This window comes from Lolium rigidum, chromosome 2, assembly GCF_022539505.1.
Source record: "Lolium rigidum isolate FL_2022 chromosome 2, APGP_CSIRO_Lrig_0.1, whole genome shotgun sequence".
Classification (NCBI taxonomy): domain Eukaryota; kingdom Viridiplantae; phylum Streptophyta; class Magnoliopsida; order Poales; family Poaceae; genus Lolium; species Lolium rigidum.
Genome location: NC_061509.1, coordinates 242,249,654 through 242,266,451, shown reverse-complemented (window position 1 = coordinate 242,266,451; position 16,798 = coordinate 242,249,654). Strand labels below are relative to the sequence as shown.

Here is a 16,798-nt window from a genome sequence, read left to right as displayed (position 1 = left end):
GAGTGTTTTGTTTTTTGAGAAATTGGACAAAACTTACAACAACAGGGTCAAACTCACACAAACTACACACCTCCACGCACCCACATCCAAGCCTAACAAACACCCGAACATAATATGAATTTCACGGCATACAAAATTATATCATTAGAAACTAGACCATTTAAACTTTTCAATCATATATTTAGTGTAATATATATCGTGTATTATGTTGGTCAAATAGGTCCACACCCACTCTAGCAAACACAAGGGACCACATGGCAACACGAACGGACTCCCAACACCGTGTGGACAAAGGCAAGTCAGGACATTGGGGGCATCCATCAATCAACTGCAGATCTAAGGTAGGAACCAGCCAAGGTGGTCAAAAAATCGCAAACCTCTATGACGACAGCTTCGGAAACCGTTGCCAACAGTTCTGACTTAGCAACCCCATTACCAATAGAAATCATATGCATGTTGAACTCACGCGAGAGAGAGATAGAATGCAACGTCAACAACACCAATCTTCTAAAAGCCAAGTGTCGGACTCGGTTGAGAAGCCACAACCGAGAGTTCGTGCGAGTCGGACCTCACTTCCTTGACGGAAGGAGGCATATCCACACCACCTCGTTTTATTTGGGTCAAGATGCACCCTATTAGTGGACAATGGCATGTTTTGTTGTAATGTCTCTTTTCTCTCCCTATATTTTGTTGTGATGTCTATTTGTCTCTCCCTTATTTCGTGAGCACAAGGGATGTTCCAACCGTTTGTAATCGTAGAATTGAAGCTTGCTCTTAAACCTCACCGGAGAATAGGGTGAGACCTTTGTGGGCGACCACACCCCTCCAACGTAGATGTACTTCCCTCAAAAGGAAGGAACTACGGGAATCGTCCATTATGTCTCCGCGTGCTTCAGTCCCTGTTAACTCTGTCCTTTATTGTATCTTGCTTAGTGGTAGCTTTCTTAGCTGTGTAGTTTGTCATCTAGGTAAATTCACTTAGTTGCATATCTAGAAAATTTACCTTTTGTGTCAAACCTAAATTGAAAAACAACTAAAATTTGGTAGCACCTATTCACCTCCCCTTTAGGTGCGACATACGATCCTTTCAGCTTTCCTTCTCTTCTCATTTGGCAAGGACACAATCGTTTCGCTCCACCAGCGGTTAATGCCTCTACCCATCGGAGCCGAGGCCACCCCAATTGAGCCATTCCATGCAAAGATTTGCTCGTTCACGGTGGAAAAGAAGGAGCAGTCCAGGAGTAGGTGTTGTACCGTATCCAAATGAATCGTGCAAAGCTTGCAATTGGGATCATGCGGCCATCCCCAGATTGCGAGATTGACGGCAGTGAGGATCTTCCCATGTAGTACAAGCCACTGAAGTACCTCCATTTTGGCTCCACATGAGCCTTCCAAACTTTCTCGATCGTGGAGGTGCGAAAGATCTAGAGAATTGACATTGGTAAGCCGACACCGTGGTGTACGTATATGCCGGAAGCCGCCCATCTCCATGTGATTGCATCCGGCCATGGATGGAGGGTAACGTCTTGCATGAGGTTCCAAAGCCTGAAAAGGTGGGAGAGCTGTGTCGACATGGAGAGGTGGACAAAAGCCCTCATGCGTAATACCGCTAGAGCAATGCGTTGTTGCAGAGGCTGTGTGTAATGGGTATCTCCGCGAGATTAATATATGCTCTTTGTCGAAAAACATCATCATTAGAATAAGAACCTAACCCAGTATTGTTGCCTTTATAACCTTGTCTTCAATAGCTGTTGCCCAAATTTATATTCTTGGAGGAGAAAACCGTGATGTACTCACGATACAACCGGTTGTTTGAACTGTAGTATGGCATTTGTGTTGCAGAGTTAGGATGCTAGAACTAGAAGTTTGCACTTTGTATGTTCTTGTGACAATTTAGTAAGTGAGCAGAATCAAGCATAATTGGTATGAATTTGTTCGTCATTGCTCTATCTCTGGAGACACGGTTTCAAATTTGCACCAGCCTGTGTATGAAGTGAGTCTATAAGCAAACAAAATGCAGAATACACAAGTACCTACCCCAGTATTGTTGCCTTTATAACCTTGTATTGAATAGCTGTTGCCCAATTTCATATTCTTGGGGGGGAAATCATGATGTATCTCACGATACAACGGGTTGTTAGAACTGTAGTATGGCTTCTGCAGTCAGAGTTGAGGATGCTAGAACTAGGAGTTTAGACTTTACATGCTCTTCTGACGATTCAGTAACTGAGGAGAATCAAGCATAATTTGTATGAATGTGTTTGTCATCGATAACAGATTTCTTCAGACCGGCTGGTTCAGTTTGTTACTTAGAGCACAGAAAAAACCTGGTTGCACTATACCCCGGCCTAGAGACAGGATTTCAAATTTGCACGAGATTTCTTGGAAGCTCACGGCAAATGGCCTCTACTCCACCAAATCGGCCTATGAGATGCAATTCTTCGGCTCCACCACATCCCCTTTGAACAAGATGGTTTGGAAGGCTTGGGCACCGCCTAAGATCAAATTTTTTGCTTGGCTTGCGAATCAAAATAGGCTTTGGACGGCCGACCGGTTGGCGAAGAGAGGGTGGCCAAATTGCGGCTCTTGCCCCCTATGCAAACAATGTGTGGAAACCGTTGACCACCTCTTCGTCCATTACCGCTTCACTACTCGCTTATGGACCGCCGTCAAGCAATGGTTGGATATATCCGAAGACGTCCAACATGATTCGACAAACTTCACCATCTCCGAATGGTGGCAATTCATGGCGGGGGGAAGCGCCAAAAACCGCAAGGCCATGGCTTCCATCACCCTCCTTGTTTCTTGGGAGGTGTGGAATGAGCGTAATGATAGGATCTTCCGCAACAAAAGTGCTCCGTTTGATGTAGTTTTTGATAGAGTTAAGAGAGAGGCTAGGCTTTGGGTTATTGCGGGCGCCAAAAGGTTGGGCGGAATGATGCCGGGAGAGTAATCCCTTGTAATTCATTTGCATGTACTTTCATGTTAAACTTCTTCACTTAATCAATAGATTGGGGCAAAGCTTTTGCCCCCGTTTCAAAAAAAAAAAAAAAATTGCACCAGGCCTGTGTATGAAGTGAGTCTATGAGCAAACAAAATGCAGAATACACAAGTACCTACCCCAGTATTGTTGCAATGTTGGCTTTATAACCTTGTCTCAATTGCTGTTGCCCAAATTCAAATCAAGGAGGAAAAACCCTTGATATATTTCACGACACAACCGGTTGCTAGAACTGTAGTAAGGCTTCTGTGTTCCAAAGATGAGGATGACGCTAGACCTAGGAGTATGGACTTTGTATGCTCTTGTGAGATTCAGTTAATGAGCAGCGTCCAAGCGTAATGTTGGTGAACTTGTTCATCATCGATAATGGATTTCTTCAGTCTGACTTGTTCAGATTGTTAGTAAGAGCACATAAAAAATATGGTTTCATTATACCTCTGGAGACAGCCATACAGGGTTTCAAATTTGCACCAGCCCTGTGTATGAACAGAGTTATGAGCAAACAAATTGCAGAACACACAAGTAGTTATGTCTTGTTATTGTTGCCACTATACTGTCACGTACGGAGTATATACACAACTCGATCACAGTACACACTTGAGGCAAAAAAGAAATGCTCAGACCTACTACGTGCTGATGCTTGTTCAGGCGAGGAGGTTGCGCGACTCGGCGTACCATCGCGTGTAGCAGCGCTCGAGGTTGGGCCAGTCGGTGTCCGGGCATGCGGCGAAGTGATGCAGCCACAGCGCCAGGGCCTCCTCCTGCTGCTCCCACCGCAGCTTCTCGATGAGCTCCTCCAGCACCGTCACCATCTCCGCCCTCTCCCTGCCGCTCAGCACCGGCGCGTCCGTCCCGGTGCTGCCGCGGCACAGCAGCGGCAGCCACGACCGCAGCATCGCCATCCGGTGCTCCGCCACCGCGGCCTTGTCGCCCTCTTTGTCGCCGGTGTCCTGCTCGAACTCCGCCGAGTTGGCGTGCCTGAACAGGAACACTGCAGAGAAGGGCAAACTGACGATCGATCAGTAGGCTGACGGAAATGGATGTGCGTGGCGTGGCGAGTTCTGCACCAACGTATAACGTACCTGCTAGCCGTAGCAGCGCGACCTGTAGCGTGGGTTCGGCGACGAGCGCGCGGCTGCCGAGGCGCGGGGCGGCACCGAGCTGCACGGCGGCCTCGCGCGCGGCGCCGCACGCGGCCATCTTCTGCGCGAGCCACAGCAGCTCGGCGGCGAGCTTCTCGGCCGCGGGGCCGCCGAACGCCGCCTCGCCCTCCAGCGGGGCGACGGCCGCGGCCGCCGGCCTCCACAGCCGCATGCCCGTCCTGACCGCGCGCGCGGCCAGCTCCATCGCGGGCCAGTCCCCGCCGCCGGTCGCCGACGCCTCCAGCTGCCGCAGCGTGCGCTCGAACGCGGCGGCCAGCGCGGCGCGGCTCACGGCGCCGACCGCCGCGCCGCCGGCGAGCGCGTTGTCGTCGAGGAGGCGCTCCGCGAGGCCCCGCACGAGCTCGTACTTGCGGGAGGCGACGGGGAGGCGGGACGCCACCCAGAGCACGTGCCCGAGCGCGCGGCCCACGCTGGTGGAGGACGCCGGCGAGCCCTGCTGGTCCGCGCGCGGCGGCGGCGGCAAGGATGGCGCGAGCGAGGGGGGTGGTGGTGGTGGCGGGGGCGAGAGCGCGGAGAGGACCGCGAAGAAGACGGAGATGAAGGCCTGCGTGGCGAGCAGCGCGAGCCGGCGGAGCACGGACAGCGCGCGCGCCGCGGCCACGGGGAGCGGCAGGAGGAGTATGGTGGAGGTGGCGGTGCCCTGCTCGGTGGACGAGGAAGGGGAGAAGGCCGAGAAGAAACTTCCGGCGAGGGACAGGAGCGGGTCCATGGGCGTCCGGAGCGGGTGGCGGCGCTGCTGCCACTGCTGCGCCTCCATTCCGATCGATCTCCGTGGGGCACTGTGCAAGAGACAAAGGCGGTAGCTTAGTTATCCAAACCAATGAGCTGGGCTGGGAAACACAAGGTCGCGCGCGGTGGAAGGAGGGGACAAACTGGCGGTCGCCGTCCGGCGCCGGCTACGTGTTGGGCGACTCATCGGTGCAGTTGCCGCGACCTGGTGTTAACCGATCGGACGTTGAGTATTTGTCCCTTTGCCGGCCGCGCGGGGAAAATCGTGGTTCATGCGTTGGGGGATCTACGTGTTCAGTGTTTTCTGGCAGTTCCCGCCGAAACGGATGTGACCGTCGGCTCCTGTTTTTTCTTTCTAGACAGAGTGTGTACTTCCTCTGTTATGTGAGTTATCCTCTTCTTTTGTGGTCACGATTATACGGACAAATGTGCGGAAGAGGTTGGGTAGAGTGGTAGAAATCTACTTCCCAGTTTGTTTGGATTTTCTTTGCGTGGTGTACACAGAGAAACCCAACACAGTATAAACGAGATTTTTTTTTTTTGAACATAGAAGTATATTAACATTGCAAACCAGGTTACAGTATTACATGACGACTGAGCGCCAAGCAGAGAATACTAGTGCCCAGAAGCATAAAATAACATAAGGATGATCTAAACGCAAGTAGATGACACTGAAGACTGCCAAACAGCGACCGTTTAATTCGATATTACTGCATATGCAATCTCCAAAGGCCTCTTTTATGCTCCATACCAGTTGATGCCTCGCGGGTGGCTATCCCAACGGTCTATCTGGCGTATGCATTATAAACGAGATGAGTTGGTCTCAACAGAAGATAGCCATTGTGAAATCACATTCGCTGTACTGTACCCTGAATGTTCTTGAAGGCAAATCGGCTTACTTCGTATAACCTCAACCAAACTCTCGGTTAGGAGTGTTTCTCACGACAACTAACCCCAACAACATTTTGGTGTATGCCAGTTTCTGCCGCACTCATAAGACGCTAATATCATCAACAACATTCATGGCAAAATTTCAATTTATGGATGAGAACAACAGCACGCCACTACAGAAAGCAACTGTTCAACAGGCTCACGAGCTACTCTTCTCTCACTCAACAGAGGGCCAGAGGGGCTTCCTTCACAGGTAGTTCGATCAAAACCGCGTCTCCAAAAAAAAATTCACAGGTTGGGGGCTCGAGCTACTCCCTCGTCGTTCACCTGAGATGCTTCTGTATTCTTCTCTCCGCTGCAAGGGCTGCTTTGTTCTGTGGTTCCAAAGCTAAAGCATGCCTGAAATCTGTACAGAACAAATGAGATTTAGCTCCTTCAAGAGGATTTTTGAGAAGAGCGAACACACTACACAGCATAAGTTCAGCTTCTGCTGCCAACTAGTTTGACGGACCGTCTATGATAAGATCACTCAACTCTTGGCCCTTTCGTCAAAAAGAAAGTAAAACCAGTCAACTCAATGTTAAGCCTAGCTATGCACAATTGCCAGTAAATCCTTCTCCAGCTTTACTGGGTGTGAGTTATTGGCGACCAGCAAGAATATCAGGAAAGATCCACATTTTCAATCAGATATACTAGTAACGACTAAGTACATGCCAGAAAATTGCCACACCTTGGAGTGCTTCTTGGTGATTCAAAACCCGTTCTTTTGCGGCGCCTCGTCGTAGATATGCTTTGACATTCTGAGGCAACAACAGCATAAAAACATAAGAATTGTGAATTTCTGATGTCGCCATTACAGCAGAAGACAGTAGTGATATGTAGCGATGGAGAACGGACGAGAAATCAACAAAAAGTCACTTACCTTTTTATCCAACAGTAAGGCCTGATCGCAATCCGCTTCAGCTTGCTTGAAACTGCATAAGATTCAATGTACATAGCTTGAAAGTTCTGATTTCAGACAAAAGTGGTCAAAGTGAATGATAGAAAGTATACCGGCCAAGTTCCAGATAAGCAGCTGCTCTATTGCAATAGTATGTCGCATTTGTGTCATTCAATTCAATTGCTTCAGAGTAGAACTCAATCGCCTTGCTCCATTGTTTTCTTTTGAAAGAATCATTTCCCTGTAAATTACAGAAAACTAATTTGTAGACGCAAGCTATGAACATGACATAAAATCAAACAAAATCTAAAATATTTTTTTACTTAGTTATTATGTGGTTTTGGTGGGGGCCGGATGCAGGTCCTGGTAATTAGCATACACGAATATTCAGACAGAAACGCAGTTTCTTTGCTTTAAATTTATATTCTTGGCATAGAAGGAAAAGTCCAAAAGAACATTATTTTTCAGAGTAAAAATCAATCATTATTGCTTAACTAAAATTTATTTCTCAGCATAGGAGAAGCACAAAAACATTATAAGAGAGAAAAAGACAGAGACTGGAAAATTCAAACAGAATATTAAATTCGCAATCAACCTGGAACATAGTGGTCAATTTTTTTTAATCAAAACTATTGAGTTTTGCCCAAGATTGAACACACGAAAGCAAAAATGTCTTGATATTCTTGTGCTTGGTAGTCATTGCGCCCTCTTCTAATATATCAGTATAGTACTCACAGTAACAGACTCACACTCTGGGATACATGAGCACTGAGGCTCACTAACTGCCAAAATCAGTGTGTTGGACTAGACAGGAAACAGGCAGAACTAACAGAATCGTAAACTGACTCACTCAATTCTTGAGAACTACCACATAAACCTTGATTATTTCCAACAAGAAGTAGCAAGAACAATGAGCTCATAAGAAATCGGATCCTATGGAATATTCACCACCCAACACATTTTCCCACACACACCTTAGCTACCAAGGTCAACAGATTGTTTCTAAAAAAACTTTTTAGCAATGACGCATCAACATCACCAGTGGTTACTGGTGAGAGTACCAACCTGGATGCCTAATTACGTGTTCTTGAAAGGGGAAAATGCATATCCAAGGTAACATGAAGAATGAATTAGACTTGGTCCATGTGCTGCTACAAATGAAAGAGATATACCTTTTCTTTCAACAGCTCTGATGCATCAACATCATGGTTGATTACTGGCGGGGGTGCCAACTTTGATGCCGAAACTACTTGTTCCTGGATAGTAGAATACATATCCGATATAGCACGAAGAAGGAACTTGTCTGATCCATGAGCCGCTACAAATGAAAGAGATATTGGACGATCATTGTGATTTCCCAAGGGAACAGTGGCCTGTAAAAGCGAAAGGGGTCATGAATTGGTTGTAAATTCTATAGGAAAACAAAGAACTACCTGAAATGGGTTAAATAAAATACCTGGCAACAGCCTGAAAGTGCAGCAATGCTGACAAATGCGTACATTTTATCTTCAAATTCAGATGATAGTCTCTGTTTGGAGTTTCTTTTTAAAGGATATCCAGCCATGGTTGGCAGAACTAAAATTCCAGTGTCCTGAATCACGACACGTGAAAGAAAAAGCAGAAAAAAATCATGAACACTTACTTCAGACCAATGGCAACTTTTGGAAAGGAGTAATATTGAATTAATTTACCATGAAGGCCTACGGTTGACACAATGTGTGATAAATGGTGTTTCATGCAAAAAATCAATACTTTATCATTTGAAAAAAAAGGATACAACCAAATTAAATCATGAATAATTCCAGTGTTTCCCTTTTCCAATCTAACATAGAGTGAATGTAATGGAATGCATAGAAAGATTCTCTATCAGTTCCTTCTTCACATAATCCAGTCCATGTAAGAACATATTGTTTTAAACCCGTCCACTACAGTCCGACTAAAGTGGGTGGAAATTTATTCCCTGGAGTGACTGGTGTCTAAGTTCGTTCTTCTTTGAACAATGCCACCAGGAGCTAGTGCCTGGTTGGTCGAGTAAGAACCGTTTTTGGCTGCCCAAGTACCAAACAAATAACTCCCATATTCACTAAGTACCACAGTATGATCTATACAAGTTAACTCCTTACAACAAAGGAACTATAAAATAGGCATAGTTGAGTACCTGTATTGCAACTGTGAGAACTAAATAAAATAAAGTCAAAACTAAAAGGTAGTCAAACACTCTCAATCCACAACTAAGGAGTCAAGTGGCAGAATACCTTTAGAAGATTCTTGAGTGCAGATCGCCATTCACTACGTACAGTGTAAAGAGATTTGATGTTATCGTCTCTGAAATTTACAGCTTGTAGTACACGGGTAGTGATTTCAAGACCAAGCTTGGGTTTTACAGTGTTAACCCAATCTTCATGGTTTGCTTTGAATTCATATCTGAATAGTTGATTGAAAAAGAAATTTCAAAGTGATTAGTTCATGTTCATAAGCAATTAAGCAAACAATACAATACTAAAAGAACAGTAGATGGCAAAAAAAAACTAATAATCTGATTTTACTGCACAAACGATTGAACATTGTGCATGTATCCAAGAAAATTTAAGCTGCTTGCTGGAAAGCGATATCTAGTGATAGATGGCGAAATGGTGTGGACAGGCCACTCAACAGCAAAAACAAGATTTGATGTTAATCTCGTGGAAAAGCATCAATGAGTTAAGGCCACCTACAGTATAGATCTAAATCAGCAAGCCAGGAAGACAAGAGTTTAGCAACTAAGGTAACTCATGGACACTGTTCTTTCTAGGATTTCGCAATCAAATATTTAAAGCATAAGGTACAATTCAACTAGCGAACATGGTGGTCATGACCAGCTTGAAACCGATGGCTGACTGATTTAACACAGGATGAACCAGTAAAACTGGCACTTCTATCCTAAATACCTAGGCAACTTGGCATGTAAAATTTTAACACTTTGGACTCTTCACTCGTCAATTCAGGCCGCAAAGAGGATACTAGTTTGAACAGTGATTCAGCAAACTTCGATAAATGCCACAAAAGTACATCATTGCTGGGCATTACTGCAATCCGAATTATTGATAACAAATGTTTAATCCTTCAAGGACCTTACTCAGTATACTTTCTATCATTTTCCAGATTTCTTTTGTTGGGATTTCATCAGTTGATTCTACCGGAGAACAAGAATTATTGAAACAAACCTCTGTAATAACAGCATAACGGTGCATAGAGCTTTCAAGGCCGAATTTCCTTCTTGCATATTTGTAGAAGGTTCACAGAACTCCTTTAGGCTAGGAACATTTGAAATAATATACTGGCCAATATCGATGTGCTTAGGTGGCTGATCTGCAATATAGATGTGAAGTTGAATGTCTCACATCTGGCTGCATAATCTAAATAAACCTAATGAGAGATGTGTTTAAGAAATAGAGACATCAGTATGGCTTACATCCAGGTAATGTAAGGACAGCACTTTCGATGACATGCACAGTTTTCTGGCTGGGAACCTTCAGAGACTCAAAGCAATCATCAGCAAAAATCAACTGCCTTTTTCCCTTAATAAACCCGCCTACAGCAGCAGGTAAAAGAATATCTCCAACACGATGCAGAATACGAGGATCTCGTGCAAGCCATCCTAAAAAGGATCAGAAAGCAAGCAGAATAAGAAACAATCTACATGGATATCCATGGAGAAAACAAAGCATGCAATGAAAGGCCTCTTAGCTCTAAGTGAAGGCTGGTCTTGTGATCTATAGACATACTATAGTACTTTGTAAAGATGTAGCAGTAATCATATAAGGCCAGCTATATATATCACTTATAGTTTGAGAACCCCCAAAATAGTTGGTAATCTATTATCACACAAAACAGTTCAACGTGAAATGATGAGGTTTGAATCAGAACGATCTTCATTGGCTTATGAACATACTAGTTGTCTGGTCACATTTTTACAGCATTAGCTATCCTTGTTTGTTGGGTACTATGTTACATATAAGTAACTTCTTCTATTGGACAGATAGATAATTAAATATTCTTGTCACAGTAAGTCATCATAAACAATGAGACATAAAAAACTAATAAGGGTAAGAAAATACCAATAGTATCTAGACTTTGTGAATTTGCTAAGGTCCCAACAGTAGACACCACTCCATGAGAAGGCCGGAAACAAAGTACACCACAGAAAGATGCTGGTATTCTCAAATCACCAGTTGTATCAGTACCTACAAGAGTTTCAGGGCTTAAAGGTCAGTTTGCATGTGGAATATGAACGGATATCTAAAAGAGCCAAACATGCAAAATAACCAGGCTCACTTTGCATCAAGAAAATATCCATGGAGTAAAGGAGAAGATGTGTAGCAGTTGAACAAGTACTAAAATAATCATGGACGATAAAAGTATCACAAAGTATGAAAAGGAACAAACATAAGAGAGAACTAACAAATCACAATGAACAGACTAAACATAGCAATGTAAAAATCCATTTTGTTCTGGGTTTCTGGACAAGCACTACCTCCAATTTTTATAAGGCCCACAGGTTTCTAAGAATTATCTTCACCAAGAATTTGGTCAACAATATTTTGATAACTTGATAAAAGTTGATAGTGTTGGACACAAATTAAAAAAGCTTTTTAATAATACAGATTTTGTATAGAAAAATCACATAGTAGTTGGAATAATCGTTGGTCAAAGTTAAGTTTTGGAAAGCATGTGTGCCTTCTAAAATGAAGGAAGTATATAATACAAATAAGAGTGTAAGAAAATAAGATAAGAACAATTGAGTACAAGAACAGATACATGAGCCATTATCACATATGAAGGTTGCATGTTTTTTGTGAAGCAAACAAACGCATATCGCGGAAAAAAACTTCATCACACGGATAAGTACAAATACAGGCGGAGGAAATTTCAAGTGAGTAAAAATCTACAAGTAAAATACCAAGAGCAAAGTCGACAAGCTGTGCAGAAACTGCAACAGCGGAGCCACTGCAAGACCCTCCAGGGACAACTGATGGAGATGATGGGTTAATTGGTGTTCCGTAGTGCAAATTTTGTCCAGTAACACTGTAAAATCATGTTAAACGACATAGTGTAAGAATTCTTCATCGATCTTATGCAGCAATCGTGTAGATAAATGTCTGGCGAGTCTTAGTTGGGGTTTGTTAATAATTAATATGACAAAAGAATCTTTCTAATGATTTAAGCAGGTGTCAATCTGAATTGAATGACTAGAAAAATACTAGCTATAGGTGATGCAAAACTTATGCATAAAAACTATGACTCAAGCAGTCGAGTTGAGAATTATTTTACGACAGCCCCAACATGTAAGCAACTTTGCTAGCTTTGCTACCATCAGCTGGCCATCCACCAAACGGATGCAGGGGTTGACTATGCCAAATGAATCTATCTTGCATCTTCTGAAGTTTAAAATTGTTACCACGAATAACCTTGTGCACCATTTTACTGACATCATACACCTACTCCAAACACTTGAATCAATAGCTAAAGAAGGTTCCACACAGTTTGATCCAGTTATGTGCTTCCTCCTTGAAGGTCATTTACTGCACATCAAGTTTCCAGATATATAGACTTAAACAAGCACACCTCAAGTGAAAAACAGTGGCTTGCCCTATTTTTTCAACCGAATAATCCACTTGTAGCACCTCAAAATTATCTACAGAAGTACCCTGAACCAGCAAATTTTGTAAAACAAACTAGTCCAGTATATATCTAACATTGTCTTTGCGAAACCCTATATAAACTCAAAGATTTGTAAGGATCAGTTCACGCAAAATGCTTGAGTTGTAATAATTACACGACAGTGCATTTGGGTAAGGATCAGTTCTCTATGCAAAACCCTAAAGAAATTCAACAACTTGTAAGGATCAGTTCACACAAAGTTCTTAAGTTGTATAAAATTACACGGCAGTGCATTTGGGAATGCCTTGGGGCAATTGCCTGAGCATGCAGCAAACTGAATGATTTGTTTTGTCTGAAATAATACAGAGGACAACACACAAAATTTAGATTGCTTGCATTTCCAATTATCAAAGCCTTTACTTTTCTTGAATTAGGAAACAGAGCAGAATGAAATGGGGAACAGAACGGATCAGTTTTCTTTCAGATTTTTGCTGGGGGCATGATATTCTTCAAACTCATGATCTACACACTCAACCAATTGTTGAACTTCCCCTTCCAGTTTCCAGATCATATATACATGATAAGGTCACATCTATAGGTCTCTAAAATAGTCAAAACGGCTTCCAGTAACCTGGCACCGACGATTCTGAACAGTAGTAAATCGTTCCAATCAAGCAAAATCGATGAAGAAAGTACGAACCCAAAGCCGAGTTCATCCATGACAGTCCTGCCGACGCAGGTCGCCCCCTGCTTCAGCAGGTTGGTGACGGCCACCGCCGTGCGGCTCGCGGCCGCGTGCGTCCTCTTCCAGTCCGGGTTCCCGAAGCCGGCTACATAGCCCTCGATCTGGAAGCTAAAAAACGCAATACAAAGGGGATCAAACCAGTGCAGGAAGGAAACCCATGATCCCGCTGCTGAACAGTGAAGCAGAGGAGGAAGCAAGAAAGAAAAAGGCGCTCACTTGTCGCTGACGGCGAAGGTGAGGTCCGAGAGCTGCTGGCGCGCGGCGGGAGGCGGGGCCTGCGGCGGCGGGGAGAGCACGAGGCTGTCGCAGAAGGCCCCGGAGTCGGGCGGGGCGGCGGACTTGCCGCGCAGCCACCGCCGGCGGCGCCGCGCGGCCTCCGCGAGGACGATGACCCCGGCGACGGCGACGCCCGCGACGATCCAGGCGCGCGGGGTGGAATACGCCGCGGCGCCGCCGGCGCCCGATCGGGCCGAGGAGTCCATGGAGGAGGCGGAGGCGGATTAGGGTTCTAGGAGGGGTTTAGGGAGGCTGGCGGAGTGCTCTGCTCTGGGAATCGGCGCGGAGTGGGGAAGAAGAAAGAAATGATTTTTAGACTTTTCTTTCGGGCGGCGGTGAGCTTAATTAAAGTGGTTATGTGGGGTCCTTTGTCAGTGGGACGAAAGCAAAGGGTCTTCGGCTTGTTTGACAAGTTGATGGTGGTCCTGGGGAACGCCAGGTGGACGGCTCAATCCGGTAGGGTTAAGGTGGGCTCGGCCTGGGAGCCAAGCACGGGCCTTGTAGATGGGATAAAGGCCGAACGAGAAAGAACGGTGGGCTCAGATCGCCCAGAGCAGGTTGTATTTCTCCTCATCCGACCTTTCCTCCAGTCAAAAAAAAAAAAAAAAAATCCCAAGACCAAAGGAAGAAAATAAAAGTCTCGCTCTTCCTCTTGAATGCTCAAATCGCTAGCAAAAAGGTCAAGCGTGAGGGTTGGAACAAGCAAATCATCGATAAGTTCATCTTGGCGATGGACACCATGGCGGTGATGCACCTTCGTGTTAGCTCGATTCCACATAATAGGTTTCGGACTTAGACAATAGGACATGAAATGTCTGTTGTTGGATCTCCCAGTTACCACATGATTAATTCATATTAAGATGTAACGGAAATCTTGGCTCGCGTTTCGAGCGTGTGGTGTTTAGTTTTTGTGTATCGACAACTTTAGATCTCGTTCGACACTTGGCCTAGTCTAGGCGGTGTGTGCCGAGTTTGGTTCGGGCAATGGTTCACATGTGATAGTTTTTTTTTTTGTTCTTATGACTTTCTTCTCATATGTATACTAGAGCGATCAATCAATTGGTTTTAGTCTGCCTTGCAAGGGGATACAACATGCATGTTCAATGGTCTTAGGTTATTGTGTACTACTGTAGATGACTCCAAAAATCTTTAAGAATACTCCAACTTCTGGTTTATCCAACAAAGTCTTGAGAGATGTCGAGATGCAAAAGGTGGAGTTAGAGCAGAAGATATAAAGTTGTTTATATTACTTTTATATTAATCAGGATCTTGTGTTTGTTTATATTTACTAGTTTATTTAATATTGTATGGTTCAATTAGTTAAATAAATACATCATTAAACTCAGGAAAAATATGACATAATTTTGGACGCATTAGTGGTGGATTGCATGAGTTGCACCATCAAAGGCATCCTAATCTTTCTCCCTATAATAGAGCGGTGGCGAAGGTCTAGACCATTTCATAGTGTTGGTTTAGTAAATTCTGTAAAAATGAAGCCATTTTTATATTCCTAAATCCGCATAAACATATCTATGGAGACTAGCTACATGGTGAAACAATTTTTTTAGTTCGAGTTATACACATTTGTGTGCCATATTAAACTAGGTGAAGTGATTGTTATATTAATTCCTATGTCCGCATAAACATATCTATGGGAGACTACGTGTTGAAACAATTTTTGTAGGTCGAGTTATGCACCTTTCTGTGTCATATTAAACTAGGTTAAAAGACCGAAGCACAATACTACAACCGTACATTGCGTGTTAAATTTATATTTGTGTTCGTTGCAAACGACCTTATTTTTATACCAAGCACATAGCACGAATGTGTTGTCACCTGATCATGAAAATCCAATTTGAGCATGAGAGGGCTAATAAATGAGTAATACCCAACTTGCAGATAACTTTCATAAGACGTCTCGTACATTTTGAAAATGTTTATTTGGATGGCCGGAGACTTAATAGAGTGTATCATCAAGGTGTATCGACCATGAACCCAGTTTGGGATATATTATGGAAGTTAAGGATTCCTAGCAAGATTTTTAAAAAAAATGCCTGGAAAGCTTGCATGGAACCATTCCTGGAATGTCGATTCTTGCGGATAGGCATATACATGTCTCTCACAATGCCCGGTTTGTTCTGAAGGACTAGATGATATTCTTCATCTGGTGTTTTCTTGTAGGAGAGCTAAGGATATTTGGCGATCATTAGGGATTCTCCCCTATATTGAATCAGCCATTAGTCAGGTCAGTCTCACTTGTTCTAGAGAAAATTCTTAGGGATCTGATCCAAGTTCGAAATGGAATTGTTAAAACGGACTTAAAGGAACTCATTCTGGTTGGGGCATGGTATATATGGTGGCAGCTATGAGAGTTTGTAAAGGGAGACTTAGTGGCGCCTCCTCACCAATCAGCTTTTTCATTACAAGCCCTAAAGTCGAATTACTGTGCTGCTGAAAGAAAGACTGAACCTAAAGAATTTAATTGGTGTAAGCCTCCGATGAATTCCTACAAATTAAATGTAGATGCCTGTTTTTTTCCAAACGGAACAGGAGCTGTATGTACTATTATTCGTGATGGGAGGGGGGTGCAGTTGCTGGCTCGTGCTCTCTACTTCATTTCATGGCCCTTATCATGCTATCCTCTCTGATTGCATTCAGGTGGCAAGTAGGATCGGGCCTTTCTCCATACAACATTGTTTCAGGAAAGCAACATGGTGGCGCATAAGTTAGCTAAAACTTATTTTGATTCTAATGATCCTATTTTTTGGGACTGCGACCCCTTTAGTTTTATTATCCCCGATGTAATCAAAGATGTGACTTTCTTCACACAATTGTAACTGTACTGGTTATTGTGGCAGCAGGTTCTAGACGCACTCTTTTCCTCTAGGGACTGGAAGGTTTTTAATGAGGCGATCTGCTGTCCTTATATGAATGTTTAAAAAAAAGATATACAATCATATATTCTACAATTCCTATTTACTCGCATCTAACATATACAAGTATGTACTCGAGAAACCTCCATCAGGATGCTTGTTATATGTTGAACTTTACGAATCTCTCCCAAGGTACATAACAACAATAAAATAGATTAGAACTCACGCGTATACCATATGGCGAATGTAAGTGCTATAGATTAATCAATGGTGGCATGAATTTTTCTCATTTTAATTGGATATATTAACATTATAGGGGGGACTATAGTAAATACTCTTTTATCAAATGAGAAACAATCATATTAATTATGTTGAAATGAGTGAATTACTAAGAAAAAATGTATCTTAACTTAGACACCTAAGATCTATCTATTCTACCTATCTATTCTATACTAAAAAAACTGATCGAACTTGATCCAGTTTAGTGTATCAGGATGTCCAATTCGCATATAGCCTGCTAAATGAACAACATAAAGGAGA

The 16,798-nt window shown here is 43.6% G+C and overlaps 2 protein-coding genes across 2 annotated transcripts; both read right to left on the bottom strand.

Annotated features, from left to right (window-relative positions):
* Positions 1-3,413: 3,413 nt before the first annotated feature.
* On the bottom strand, positions 3,414-5,131 carry LOC124690707. The gene is made up of 2 exons (XM_047224059.1): positions 4,084-5,131; positions 3,414-3,992 (listed from the first exon to the last, which is right to left on the bottom strand). Exons 1-2 carry the CDS (start codon positions 4,919-4,921, stop codon positions 3,646-3,648), a joined length of 1,185 nt encoding a protein of 394 aa, XP_047080015.1. The 5' UTR covers positions 4,922-5,131; the 3' UTR covers positions 3,414-3,645.
* A 940-nt stretch (positions 5,132-6,071) lies between these two features.
* On the bottom strand, positions 6,072-13,632 carry LOC124693190 (outer envelope protein 64, mitochondrial-like). The gene is made up of 13 exons (XM_047226655.1): positions 13,326-13,632; positions 13,065-13,217; positions 11,664-11,788; positions 10,822-10,947; positions 10,176-10,361; positions 9,928-10,072; positions 8,980-9,148; positions 8,181-8,315; positions 7,897-8,097; positions 6,838-6,965; positions 6,707-6,758; positions 6,515-6,584; positions 6,072-6,190 (listed from the first exon to the last, which is right to left on the bottom strand). Exons 1-13 carry the CDS (start codon positions 13,589-13,591, stop codon positions 6,108-6,110), a joined length of 1,839 nt encoding a protein of 612 aa, XP_047082611.1. The 5' UTR covers positions 13,592-13,632; the 3' UTR covers positions 6,072-6,107.
* Positions 13,633-16,798: the final 3,166 nt, after the last annotated feature.